Source organism: Brachycentrus maculatus, unplaced genomic scaffold (genome assembly GCF_059751285.1).
Source record: "Brachycentrus maculatus isolate JH-2025_06_01 unplaced genomic scaffold, ASM5975128v1 h1tg000090l, whole genome shotgun sequence".
Taxonomy (NCBI): Eukaryota; Metazoa; Arthropoda; class Insecta; order Trichoptera; family Brachycentridae; genus Brachycentrus; species Brachycentrus maculatus.
Genome location: NW_028280844.1, coordinates 642,501 through 657,006, shown reverse-complemented (window position 1 = coordinate 657,006; position 14,506 = coordinate 642,501). Strand labels below are relative to the sequence as shown.

The window sequence follows — 14,506 nt, the reverse complement described above, 5'->3', positions numbered from 1 at the left end:
ATATATATATATATATATATATATATATATATATATGTATATATATATATATATATATATATAAATATATAATATAATAATAAAACCCTTATCCTCACCCAATGGTGCATAGGGCACTGCGTCATATAAACGCAGTGTTATCTTGATCGTTTACACATGAAGGAAAGGTGATCAGCCCTCCGCTTCAGGTACCAGTCCAGGGTAATATTGAATAAATATGACAGTGAAAAAATCACTTTTATTTATTTTACCCCCCTTGGGAATCGAACCCGGGACCTCCAGAACGGTAGCCGAGCGTGCTGACCATTACACTACGGGGGCGGAGATAATATATATATATATATATATATATATATATATATATATATATATATATATATATATATATATATATATATATATGTATATCGCTCACTCCTTTCAACAACGTCATATATAAAAAAACTTGATTTTTCAGGAGATCGTTTTAAAGTTTATAAATATAAGAAAATGTATTAAGAATAAATATCAAGCTACTTTTTGAACTTTTTACTGTGAAACAGATCTTTTTAGGTAAAACCTGAATGTTTTCGCTCCATTTGAAAAATATATAGTATATTTTAAAAAATTATTAAACAATACCTTTTCTTCAAAATGCAAAAAAAAACACTTTCTGCCCTGTAGCGGGTAAATATTGAGTTTAAAATTGACTATTTTTTATTTATGACGTTGAAAGGAGTGAGCGATATGTGTGTTTATGAAAATCTATTTCAGCCTAAAATTTGTCTTCTTTTTTTCCTCTTGGTGCATAGGTCACTGCGGTCATAGAAATGTATTTAAATATATAAAAAAATGTACCTTTATCAGTTTAGTAATAATATAATAATAAGCAATAAATTGTATTACATATGTATATTTTTAAAATATTTTATACTATAAATTAATAAATTTTTTACTCACTGTTTAAAGCTCGTTTTTTGTAATTATTTTCTATCCATTTTGATTACTTCGTATTGTTCTATTGGTATTTTTTATTCTTCTTCACGTCCCCAAAGGCTGCCAATCATCTCGGCGAGTCTGTCCCTGTCCTGCGCTGCTTGGAACAGCTTCTCCACACTTGGGATGCCGGTCCACTCCTTATGATTCGCAGCCAGGACATCTACCTCCTACTGGGCTCTCAGTGTGCTTCAATTTTCCCCTTCAATATTAGTTGGAGTTGGTGGTGTTTCTCCCCGCGCAGCACAAGACCCAGATATGCAGTCTCCCGAACCTTGACAGTTGACAGCAGCTCCCTGTCAACTGTAGCTCGCCTCAGGACTTTGGTATTGGTAACCATGTCTGTCCAGGGAATTCTAAGCATTTGTCGATGGAGCCACATCTCAAATGCTTCCAGTCTGTTCATGGAGTTGACTTTCGAGGTCCACTTTTTTCTTAAGTGATTAAATTACTCAGTATATTTACTTTTTATTTTATTTGGAATTTTGAATATGGTATTGCTAACAAACAAGGCAATATTTACTTCTATATGAAGTTCCCTTAAGGTAATATTATTAAAAAATTTCATAAATTGATTCGGCAGTCACTTTGTGTTAAAATCTATCCATTTTTAATTAATGTTTTACTAAGTAATTACCACTATTTCTTAAAATCCACTGTGACACGTGTTTCGATGCATTCCGCATCATTTTCAAACACTATTTGAAAATACAGTCTCAGTGGATTTTAAGAAATATTGATATTTACTTAGTAAAACATTGATTAAATTTTTTTTTGTGGTTGTAGATATATAAAATGTGTGCAAATTTAACTTCATTCCTGAACTTGTATTTCTAAAAACTTAAACTAACTAACTAACCATCATGACGCTTCCTCGCAGGGATAGACAAAGATAATAGAACGCCACACCACTCTGTCTTTGCAAACATTCTTCACCTCTTTCACGTTCACGCATCCCCTTTTACATACCGCTGATCATTTCGGCTCCTAACCTGACCACTTTCAAGTATTTGATATACCTGATTGTGCCAAGTTTTTCTCGGTCTTCCTCCGCTCCTTTTTCAAACTACATTAGCCTCATAAATTTGTTTTACAGTTCTTTTCTCACTCATTCGTTCCACATGTCCAAACCATCTCAACACACTTTTCTTAATTTTGTCGATAATGCTTATCTCAGCTTTGCATTCTTTTCTTATTTAACTATTCGAACATCTATCATACGTCGTTTTTACGCATATTTCTCTGAGAGATTGCATTTTGACTGCATTCAGTCTACTTTCATCCTTCTTTAACATTTTTTAATAACTTAAACATTTTAAACCATATTGTACAGTAAATTCATGACACCAATCAAAATTTAGTACATATTTGAATTTTCTCAAATAGGAGTAAATTCTCTTTTCAACATATATATAGTATTCATTACAGACCCACTGTACCCCTGTTATAAACTCTATTAATGTAGATATGTTGTGTTGATGAATAAACTACTTCTGGACTTTTATTTATAACGAATATATATGATCTGTATTGTTAGGAAAGTAATGTTACTAATGAAAAATTTAAAAAAAGTACTTGTTTCTGAATAGAAGTAATGTTAAATTTAGTAATACTTTATTCATTTCCATAAATATATATATATTATATATATATATATATATATATATATATATATATATATATATATATATATATATATATATATACACATATCGTAGTCATCCAGGAGAAAGTGACCAACTTCCAAAACCTAAAATGTTCAGGAGGGCCACTTAAGTCACTATTGCTTGGCAAGAAAATAAACACCAATGCAGTTAGTCATTTTTATCTAGTCAATATATTATACTTCCAAGTTTAAAATCCTTTGGAATTTTTTCAGGGCAATATTAAGCTAGTAAGATAGCAAATAGTCAATGATCACGTTTATGTAAAACAATGCACTTGGTCACTTTCTCCTGTATGACTACGATATATATGTACGTATTTATATGAAAATGTGTCAATATATTATTATTAAAAATAAATAACAATTAACCCCAGTTTATCCCGAGCTTGACTCGGGCAAGGAGTTTGTGTTGCATCGATGAGTCTGAGTGCTGCTCGGGCAAATCGTATTCCAACATGGTGGTATTGATTTGCCCGAGCCAAATATATTTATGGATTTGTTTTTATTGACTAACCCGAGCAGTGTTCGGGTAGTACTGTTTCGAGTTGTTTGGTGATGATTTCCTCCACCGACCTGTATTGCCCCCTTTGAGTAACTATTTTTTTTTTGACATTTATTTTTAACGATGTACATACATATAAATACATATACTGTATGCATTCATTAAAAAAATTCTTAGAGTGAAAACTGTTGAAATGTGCTCCCTCAGACGAATGTGTGGAAAACCATTGTATTACAGAATTAAAAACGAAGATACAGTATAAGAAAGGAATGTTAGGCTGAACGAGGAATAATTGAAATTATTAGGAAGAGTTCTTTACGGTGGTATGGACATGTGGAGCGAATGGATAGCGAGAGAATGACTAAGAAAATATATGTGGCGAATGTGAGAAGGAAAACAGAACGAGGACGACCGAAAAAGACTTGGCACGATCAGATCAATCAGAACCTAAAATATGGCAGTGTGAAAAGTCTGCGTAATCGGAGGGCATGTATGGCTAGATGCATGGATGTGAAGGAGGCGAGGAGTGTATGTCAGGACAGAAGAGTGTGGCGTTCCATCCTCTCTGCCTACCCCCGCGTGACGGTAGTAGTAGTAGTAGGAAGAGGTCCATCAAGCCATTATGTGTGTCTAGTCGGTGGAGTTCTTTTTACATCCTTTTTTTGTTATATTTATCTTTAAAAAACAAAACCTTCTGAGTATGTCCAAATACTTGTTCACAAATCTGGATTATCTCCAATTAGGAGTTATATTTTTTACTATTTTTTGATATCTCAACATAGATGATGAAGAAAAAATATCCGCTCAATAAAAAGCTTCTTTCATCTCACCATCGATGTCTCTAGTGAATTCAAGCAATATGTTTGGAATTTGAACAATATACATATATAGAAGTTCTAAGTATTTGAGTAGTGTGGTTGTCAAATATGGGCAGAATTGGAGAATGTTACACGTGTGTAAGTGATCACTTAAACCAACCTATGACGGTCGTAAGCCCCGTAAATGCCCAGACTTTCATATTTTTCTTCATCTTTGATGAGATGTCAAAAAAATAATATGAAAAATAACTCCTATAATTGGAGATAATCCAGATTTGTGAACAAGTATTCGGACACACTCAAAATGTTGTATTATTGAGTTATTTCTCTCATTTTACGCATCATATCTTAATTCATACTTCCCTGTAAATGGCATTATTCTTTAAGGGGATACAACGCAACACAGAATTCAATCACCGGCCGGCCGCCGTAGAGGTAACACGTCTTTCCACGCATTTTTTTAAAGAATGTGGATCACATATTTAATGTCTTTAAGAAAACATGTAGGTATATAATTTAAAAAAATAAAAATTAATTAACTCCTAACCTTTCAAGAACTCCTTTATTTTAAAAACCATATAATTATTTCAAAGAAAAACTTCTTTTTTCAATGCAAAAACAGTGTTTGAAAAAAAAAACATTATCATTATCATTATCTGGATTTAGAGAAAATTAAGTTGTGACTCAACGAATACTGGGCCTTAATAAAACAAGCCCCCAAAGAAAAATATACCGTAATGTTTTTTATTTTATTTTTTATATGTGATATAAGTATCCATATTATACGACCATAAATAGTTTTATAAATAATTAACGTGTGATGCAGGTCAAAACGATGAAAACCAGTCATAATAGGTTAATTTTATGATGTTACAAAATATTAAAATACCTCCATACAGTATATGTAACGGTACCTTTTATTGAGAATTAACAAATAATTATTTGACCTAACAAAATTTCGTCGCATCAGCAGACACAATACCGCTAAAAATTATTATTACGAGTACTTGGATGCATATGAGGTAATTTAGTATGCTGTAATACAGCGGTTACCAACCTGTGGTGCGCGAAAAATATTTAGTAATTCTTCTTCTTCTCCGTCTTAATCCTCATTGCTGAGGGTTGTGACCCTTGCAGAAGCAATGACTCTTCTCCAGTTATCCCTTGACTGCGCTGCACGTAGCGCTCCAACCACTGAGGTGCCTGCTGCTGCCTTAATTTGATCGGTCCATCGTGTGGGGGATCTTCCTCTCCCTCTCTTTCCCTCCAGGCTACCGTTTAGTAATGGCTTTCCCTCCAGGCTACCATTTAGTAATGGCAAACATAAAATAAATAAAAAAAATCAGACTTAAAAATATCATGTAAACTTTTGTATTTTTCCTTAATTTTTGATCATTTTAATTAATAATATGCAGTACAGTTGTTCATATGTACCCACAGTGTGTAAATTTTAGGAAAAAAATATGTGCGGCGCATCACATTTTGTTTATACAAATAATGATTTAATTATGCATACTTTTTTTTAACAAAAAATTGTTGCTCAAAATTACTTTTTGCATCTATTATTTAAAAAAATGTGAAATATATATAGTTCATATGTCATGAAATATATACATATATAGTTCAAATGTCTCATTTTTATCAGAAAAAAATAAAACCTTTCTTATTGTTTTTTGACTATAATAAATTGAGTTATGGTAAATATAGTCACCCTTTACAATTTGTAATGCAAGTAGAATAACAAATTTCTCGAAATACAATAATTTTTACGAAGTGGTACAATGAAGTGTGATGTACTACCAAGTGGTGAGCCAAAAAAGGTTGGGAATCGCTGCTGTAATAAATTGTAATGCTCACATTACTGTTGATTTAATATACGATAATGTTGAGTATGCATACCTATCTACATGCTGGTAAAAAGTCATGAGCAATATAAAATTTAAAATATATTTCAAGGTAGGTACTAAGTAAATACTATTTTAATGAATTCTTCTACAGTCAACACATGGGCGTTTTTCAGTATGTTTTTTTTTATTTACTCAAAAAAAATCTAATTCCTCAGTGTTGTCTGTTAAAAGAAAAACGAACACGAAAAATGTTTGCTTGTGATTTAAATTCCGGGAGTCGAAAACGATTCCGGGATGCGCTCATATGTTGTCTAGCTTAGGGTTATCTGGGAATCCTAATAGAATCGGTTAAGACTTTTAAAACAAGCAAATAAACTATATTTTAGGTTAACAGTATTTTTTTTAATTTTTATATTCTGTTCCTACCACTCCCAAAGTTCCTACTCGGGTTTTTCCCTTTGCCCGCTGAATTTCACAAAAACAGTCAGAGCTAAATAAAAACTATTCAGGCCAAAATGATCCTAATAGAAAACTCTACAAAATGGTATTTAATTTTGATAAGACGTATAGGTTTTGAAATATACGAGTAGTTATACTATTACTACTACTACTTCTACCTGCATTTCTTATTCAGTACACACACACACACACACACACATATATATATATATATATATATATATATATATATATATATATATATATATATATATATATATATATATATATATATATATATATATATATATATATATATATATATATATATATATATATATATATATATATATATATATATATATATATATATATATATATATATATATATATATATATATATTTATATATATATATTTATATATATAAATATATAAATATATATATATATATATATATATATATATATATGTATATATATATATATATATATATATATATATATATATATATATATATATATATATATATATATATATTTATATATATATAAATATATATATATATATATATATATATATATATATATATATATATATATATATATATATATATATATATATATATATATATATATATATATATATATATATATATATATATATATATATATATATATATATATATATATATATATATATATATATATATATATATATATATATATATATATATATATATATATATATATATATATATATATATATATATATATATATATATATATATATATATATATATATATATATATATAATATATATATATATATATATATATATATATATATATATATATATATATATATATATATATATATATATATATATATATATATATATATATATATATATATATATATATATATATATATATATATATATATATATATAAATATTCAATATACTATAAAACTATTAAAAAAAAAGTAAATTAATCCTAATACATTGTATTTCAAAGTTAGATTTCTACTATTTTCCAGATTACTTATTAACATAATGATATTTTGGTTTAGATTTGTTTTTTATTTCTATCAGTGTTATTATCAAAGGGATTAGTTTGTGATCGATTAATGCTTGTTTATTTAATCATTAATGATATGATAGCAAGGTGATCAGTCCTGCTTTTCAAATTATTGCAACAAGGAGATAATATATAAATTATGTGATATGGATTAATATTTCAAGGAGTTCAGGAGAAGACGTTACTCGTAAAAGTATAGAAAAGAAACTGTAGAATAGCAGCGATATCTAGATAACTCGGGGTTACGTACCCATTCTCCTAGCATAAGTAACTCGGACACTGCTTAGACCTCAAAAAGATTCTTCCCGAATATTTATGAAGATAAGAGAAATGAACCCGTACTTTACATCTTCCTATTGTGGAGCTCTAGGCTGAACGGAGTTTGTTGGCTATGACGTGGTAATTTTTCGCTTTGTCTGCAGCCGCTCCAAACAGTGACTTAGGTCTACAGTGGGTCACTCTGCAGAGTATCACTCTAGCAAGATTCAAAATCAGGATACGAGTATGCGTCTTCTTCCAATGCTGCTTTACATTTCACTTTACCTTGTAGTACAATACAATACGTATTGATTTATCTTCCCTCATGAAATGACCAAAGTTTTCTCTACAAGGAACCGAAGAGAAAGCAACGTAACTGTTTTACCGACTGTGTTTTTTTGTTGACCAGAGAACTGTGGAGGTCCTCACCAAAAAGTTACTTTTCTAATATTGCACAAATAATCCTTTAAATGCAAATCTGTTCTGTTTACTGTATTCTATCGAAATCTTAATTAAAGTTGCGAAAAAACGTGACCAATCCTGTGTTAAACCAATACGAAATCATTGTTCTTCTTTTTAATGGCTTTTCAGTGTAGAGTTATTTTTTATTTACAATTTTTACATTCGACTTTCAAGTGCTAGTATTCCTGTTAGTGGGGTTAGTTTTATTAGTAATATTAGTTTGTTTAGTGAGTTATCATACACCTTTACAAATTTATACAATTAATTTTAAGATATTTACAAATTATTTTATATACAAGTTTGTTAGGGGAGGTTAATAAGGTTATGTTAGTGGGAAATGGAACGTTTATGCTGGAGAGGTCTGAAAGAAAGCTCGGGTAGCCGTCATTCAACGCGCACCCGAAGAACATGTGATCTAGATCGATATGAAATCATTAATCGCACCGAAACGTATCAATTTTACAAGCTAGAATTCCTGAATTTAAAATCATTTATAATGCAAAAGTAACAATATTAACCTATAAATACTATTGTTTTTTTTTAAACATAAATAAAAGTTTAAAAGTCTTATCTGCTTCGGCACCTAATATTAATGTTTAAAAAAATCTTTTGATTATAATACAGTATTATAAAAATCAAAATTAATATTTTGATTTTATAATATTACCAAAGGTAAAAATAGAATTATTCAGTCAAAGACTCATTTTCTCAAGTTGACATACTTGATTGACATGTTTATACCGTTTTATTCTCCTCCGATGAAATTTTTAACAAAAACCGTTAGGGACTACATAAAATTGTGTTATTTATACATACGTGTAGCTACTTACATATGTAGGTGCTCATGAATGAATGCATCAATTATTCGTTTCAAATAATTCAATAGTGAATGAAATGTTATATAAAATGTCGTATAAAGCGAAGAGGAAACATATTATTACCATAGTCATGACTCTTTTCCGTTGGGAATATGACGGTATTGTGGAAATCAGCGTTCAAATTTATTATATTAATTTTGATACTAAAAATTGTAAGTTTTTTTTATTGATTCGTGATTTATGCATTCGTGATGTTCAAAGTATGTTTGTTTTATTTTTTTTATTATTGATCAGTTTTCGTGCGAAAACGCAAACATTTAGTAAACGGTACTAATCTTTTTTGATAAACAGCCATGTGCATTTTTCAAAATGTTTAAATTAAAAAGTATATAATCTTTGGTTATGATATAAATAAATAAAACATTTCCTTGGTTCCGCCATTGGTTGTGAGAAAACTGAAATAATTTCAAAAGTGTTTCATTGAAAATGTAAAAATATATTCGTTGAATTCTTTTTCATTTCAAATTTATTATTTCAGCAATAAATTAGACTCTTAAACATTCAATTGTATGTATTCGGCTGTCCAAACTTAAAACACAGTAAGGGACATTTTTTTGTAGTAGGTTTTTTTTTTCATTTTTGGACTAAGTAGAATCTACTTAATCCAAAAATGCAAAAAAAACGTACTACAAAAAAATGTCATGTCCCTTACTGTGTTTTGAGTTTGGACAGCCGTATTGTCCTTGATACACTGAAATAAATAATTTACCGTTTAATTTGAGTGGTTATCTCTCTGTAGCTTTTTAAAATATTTCAATTGAAAAGGATATAATCTTTGGTTATGATATAAATAAATAAATAATTTTCTTGGTAAGATATCACCATTGATTGAAAAATCTGAAATATTATCAAAAGTGGTTCATTGAAAATGTAGAAAGATGCTCATTAGATTCTTTTTCATTTCAAATTCATTATTTCTGAAAAAATCAGGCTTTTCAACATTGAACTATAGATAAGTTACAACTTTTTAACATTGAACTATAGATAATACACTACAATAAATTATCATTTAATTGGAGTGGTTTTTCCTCTACAGAAGAGCAGCATATGTTTATATTTTTTAATTATATAAAATTTATACATCTTGAACGAAAGATTTCAAGTTGTGATAGTATAAAAATGGAATTAATAACAGATATTTAAATCGTTCTGAAAATTTTATTTGTATTAACAAGCAGAAAATGTCGAATGCGAAAACATCCGATAAGTTGTCGAAATAAGAGCTCAATTTCAGAAAATTGTTATTTTTTCACATTTTCTTTTTCAGGGCAACACTTACAAAAGGGAATTTTCAAATAAGATTTCTGGATTTAAAGGAGGGTTATTCAATTGGAATACTATTAAATCAAATACCTGCGCTTACGTTGGGGGGTAATTATTTCAGTTAATATTATTCTTATAAAATTAAGAAAAAAAACAATTGATTGATTTTATTCGACAAGGGCACGAAGGCAATGAATTATCCAGGTTTATGATTAGAAATGAGTAATACAAATTTCTATTGGAAGATGAATTTTATGAAAATTTTGGATATATGATAGTTATCAGTTTAATAGACATTAATAATTATGTTTCAAAATCATCTTTCAAACATAAAAAATATCAGTCAAAAGCGTTAAGCTGGTTGTCTCTTGCATGTTTACAGATTTTTGCCTATCAATATATAAAAGTGTTTTATTAGACTATATAGTCAATTATATTATTAGACTATAAAGTCTGTCTCCGTAGTGTAATGGTCAGTATCGTTCTGGAGGTCGCGGGTTCGATTTCCAAAGAGGAGTTACATAAATATAACTGTTTTTTTTGTAATATTTATTCAATATTACCCTGGACTGGACCTAGAGCGGAGGGTTGATCACCTTTCTTCATGTGTTAACGATGAAGATAACACTGCGTTTATATGATGCAGTGTCCTATGCACCATTGGGGTGCGGATAAGGGTTCGAATGAATGAAAAACATTTATTTATAATGTATAAATAGAAAATAGAATTTGATTTTTGACAAAGCTACAGGTTTTCAAAAATGTGCGTTTTTAAGTTCATCTCTGACATTATTTTATTCGCAATGGACATGTTTATAAATAAATTATTACAATCATGAATTACACAAATAAACCTCCAGATTGCAGCATTTCCTCGCCCTGGACTATGTTTTTGGTTTGATTTTGTATTGTTGTTAATTATTACACTCGTGTATCACTCAATTTAGGGTGCTTTGGGTGCTTTTTTTTAATTTTAAATAAAAATAATTATTATACTTCTAGGGCCCGCTTGTTAAACCTATTAAACTTGGTATGCAGTACAGCTCAAGCCCTCAACACAACTGCAAGAGACGGATGCTATGGGTGTTTCACTAGGTATACTTCTTTACCACAGGTGAGAGAGAGTCGTCAAAATTAAATTATTGACAATAATAATTACTTGTAATTGATTATATTATTGGTCACATATAAGTCACAGTACTTAGGAGTAATCTACACATGAGTACCTGAAGCTATCTTAAGAATGCGGAACTAAGTAATAACCGGAACGCTTCCACATTAGATTACATCGATTCAAAGTACAATACCACGGATTTAAGGACTGTTTATCTTCTTTCCATTGAAGTCCTAATCTAATAAATTTTTACTTCTTTACGTGAATATTACTCAAACGGCTGACAATAAGTTCACTGAAATGTATGAATAAATAAGTTTAGGCATTCACTTTGTGGCAAGACATGATGTAAAAAATGGGTCCTACATATTGCTCCGTAAATTTTCACGTTTATTTCGGAGTAGTTTTATTTTTGACTTAGTATTTTTAATATTAAAAATAAACATAGCAAGCTGTTACGAGTATTATTCGAAAACTGCTTTCTCTATAACACCTTTTGATAACGTGCTTAAAATTACAATATCCAAAACTGTAAGTAACATCTTGTATTTACACACCAGAGTGTGTAAATACAAGATACAGTTAAATAAAGTAGATCTTTTTTCACGTACGTTGTTGACTGGTATACTATCATAGTTTTTATTTTGTGCTGAAGGTGAAAAATTAATTAAACGATTTTGTTTAGGGTCAAGAGCAGCTTATTGGTTTGAGTTCCTGTGCTACAACGTATTTTACTGGTACTTCGTACGCATCTTGTGCTACAAGACTGGCAGTAAGTTTTTCTGCTTATTTCGGATATCCAAATATACACAGTTTAATATATCTACTCTGTGATTAGCATTGTAACAAAATGCAAAGTACATGTACTCTGTGATTAGCATTGTAACGAAATGCATAGTATATGTACTCTGTAATTAGCATTGTAACAAAATGCATAGTATATGTACTCTGTAATTAGCATTGTAACAAAATGCATAGTATATGTACTATGTAATTGGCATTGTAACAAAATGCATAGTATGTGTACTCTGTAATTAGCATTGTAACAAAATGCATAGTATATGAACTCTGTAATTAGCATTGTAACAAAATGCATAGTATATGTACTCTGTAATTAGCATTGTAACAAAATGCATATTATATGTACTCTTTAATTAGCATTGTAACAAAATGCACAGTAAATGTACTCTGTAATTAGCATTGTAACAAAATGCATAGTATATTTACTCTATAATTAGCATAGTAACAAAATGCATAGTATATGTACTTTGTAATTAGCATTGTAACAAAATGCATAGTATATGTACTCTGTAAATAGCATTGTAACAAAAAGCATAGTACGTGTACTCTGTGATTAGCATTGTAACAAATAGTGCCTTGGACTATCAGCAATAGTAATTTGGATTAAAAAATAAAGTAGCTTATAGGATAAATATATGTATTTATTTATTGTATAAACAGTAAACACCCCTATAACGTTGAGATAGGTACTGCGTTATCGGAATAAACTTTATATGGGGTTAATGTTTTAAATTAAAATTTTACATTTTAACCAGCGGGAAAGACTGAAATGAGGCATTTAAAATAATAAAAAAAAAAAACATTAATCCCTTATAAAGTTCCCTCTGATAACGCAGTACCTATCTAAACGTTATACGAGGGTTAACTGTACCTAGCCTGTTCAATTAATAAGTAGACTGGCGTCATAAAACAAAATGTACTTTATTTAGAAGTCACATGTCCCCTGCAAAGCAGTCACCTCCAAGACGCACACACTTATCCTTAAAAAAACATTTTTTTACTATTGCAGATTATTTCAGGAACTATTCAAGTATTGACCCCTGTCTATGGTAACTGTACAAGTGGATTTTGTGAATTTGTTCGTTGTTTAAGAAGATCTAACTCGAATAATATTGTAAGTTATCAACTCTTTATTTAAAATAGTATCTTCCCACTAAGATGGTGCATAGGGTACCCCATCTTAACTTGATCTCTAATTATATGCGCTCAGATCTGAACGGTTAGTCTCGTTGAAGAGACAAGGGTATCATCGCAATAAACTGAACAGCCTTGTTGTCTGTGCACTCCTCTTTCCTTTTCCTTAGTGATTCAGATTACTGTATGTTAGGTGAATCATTTCTAGTACAGAGGAACCTCTCATAACGAGCTTAATTCGTTCCACTCGTTAAGCTAAACATTTTTTGTTTTGAATGACACGGAAGTCCCAGCTCGCAAGTGATTGTTGTGAAAAGAAGACTTACCCTTTCTCTGTAACTCGTTATACGAATTGTCGCTCGTTAGGTGTGCAACTTTTTCACAATTTTTTTACTCGTTATGAGAGGTTCCGCTTTATATCATCAGATCCGTTTACAATAAATAGGATTTTATCACTCGAGAGGAATATATAATTTAACATACTCAACCTATAAAGTATTGTGTAATACCATACTAGTTTTGTGTTTATAACAGCCAATATAATGAATATTTTCATTAATCATTTTCTTTTGTGTTATTCGCCTTCGTTAAAACGTTGTTTTTGTAAGTTGGAAAGGAATGACGTCACAGAGACGAATCCACACTACTCCTATAATAGCTCTATAAAGCAGATACATAAAGGGATACGCCCCATAACACACCCGATGACATAAAATTTGATGACGTAAAGCGATGTCCGTTTTTTGTTTTGTTATAATATCTAATGTTTGAACCATCATATCTCCCGTACTTCTCTACAGATTTAAATAAGAATGTTACCTTTAGTCTTGTGATTTTTCATATTAATTTATTAGCCAATAATAATACATTATTGGCTAATAAATTAATATGAAAAAGAGATGCAGCAAATCTTGGTCACAACTGTCATCAAGAAAAAGCGATTCAGTTGGCTTGGCCACGTACTCCGCATGCCTCCTGAGAGCCGCCATCAAGCTTGGCTCTTTTACAAGGCATCAGGTTTGCGCCATCTGGGACGATCACTGTTGACAATTCGTCGGCAGCGGATCTGACTTGGGAGTATGCAAAGGAGCTGGCAGCCGACAGGAAAGCCTGGAGACAGTTTGAGGACTCTGCGGAGTTTGCGGATATGGTTTTATTTTAAATAATAATAACACATGAGAATGGTCCTTTGCAGATAGCGCAATGTGCCCGCGAAGTTCGCGCCGTGGGAGCTGTCAACGTCTCTTTGGATAACGACAACATCCGGTA

At 30.1% G+C, this 14,506-nt stretch overlaps 1 protein-coding gene across 1 annotated transcript in view; it reads left to right on the top strand.

Moving 5' to 3' along the window:
• The first annotated feature begins 11,657 nt into the window (after positions 1-11,657).
• LOC148310638 (uncharacterized) overlaps positions 11,658-14,506 on the top strand; it is a 7,807-nt gene continuing 4,958 nt past the window's right edge. The window contains exons 1-4 of the mRNA XM_088258111.1: positions 11,658-11,678; positions 11,988-12,074; positions 13,113-13,217; positions 14,433-14,506. The exon at positions 14,433-14,506 is cut by the window's right edge and continues 121 nt beyond it. Of these exons, the coding sequence (XP_088114237.1) occupies positions 11,658-11,678; positions 11,988-12,074; positions 13,113-13,217; positions 14,433-14,506 (287 nt within the window). The remainder of the gene's footprint in view (positions 11,679-11,987; positions 12,075-13,112; positions 13,218-14,432) is intronic.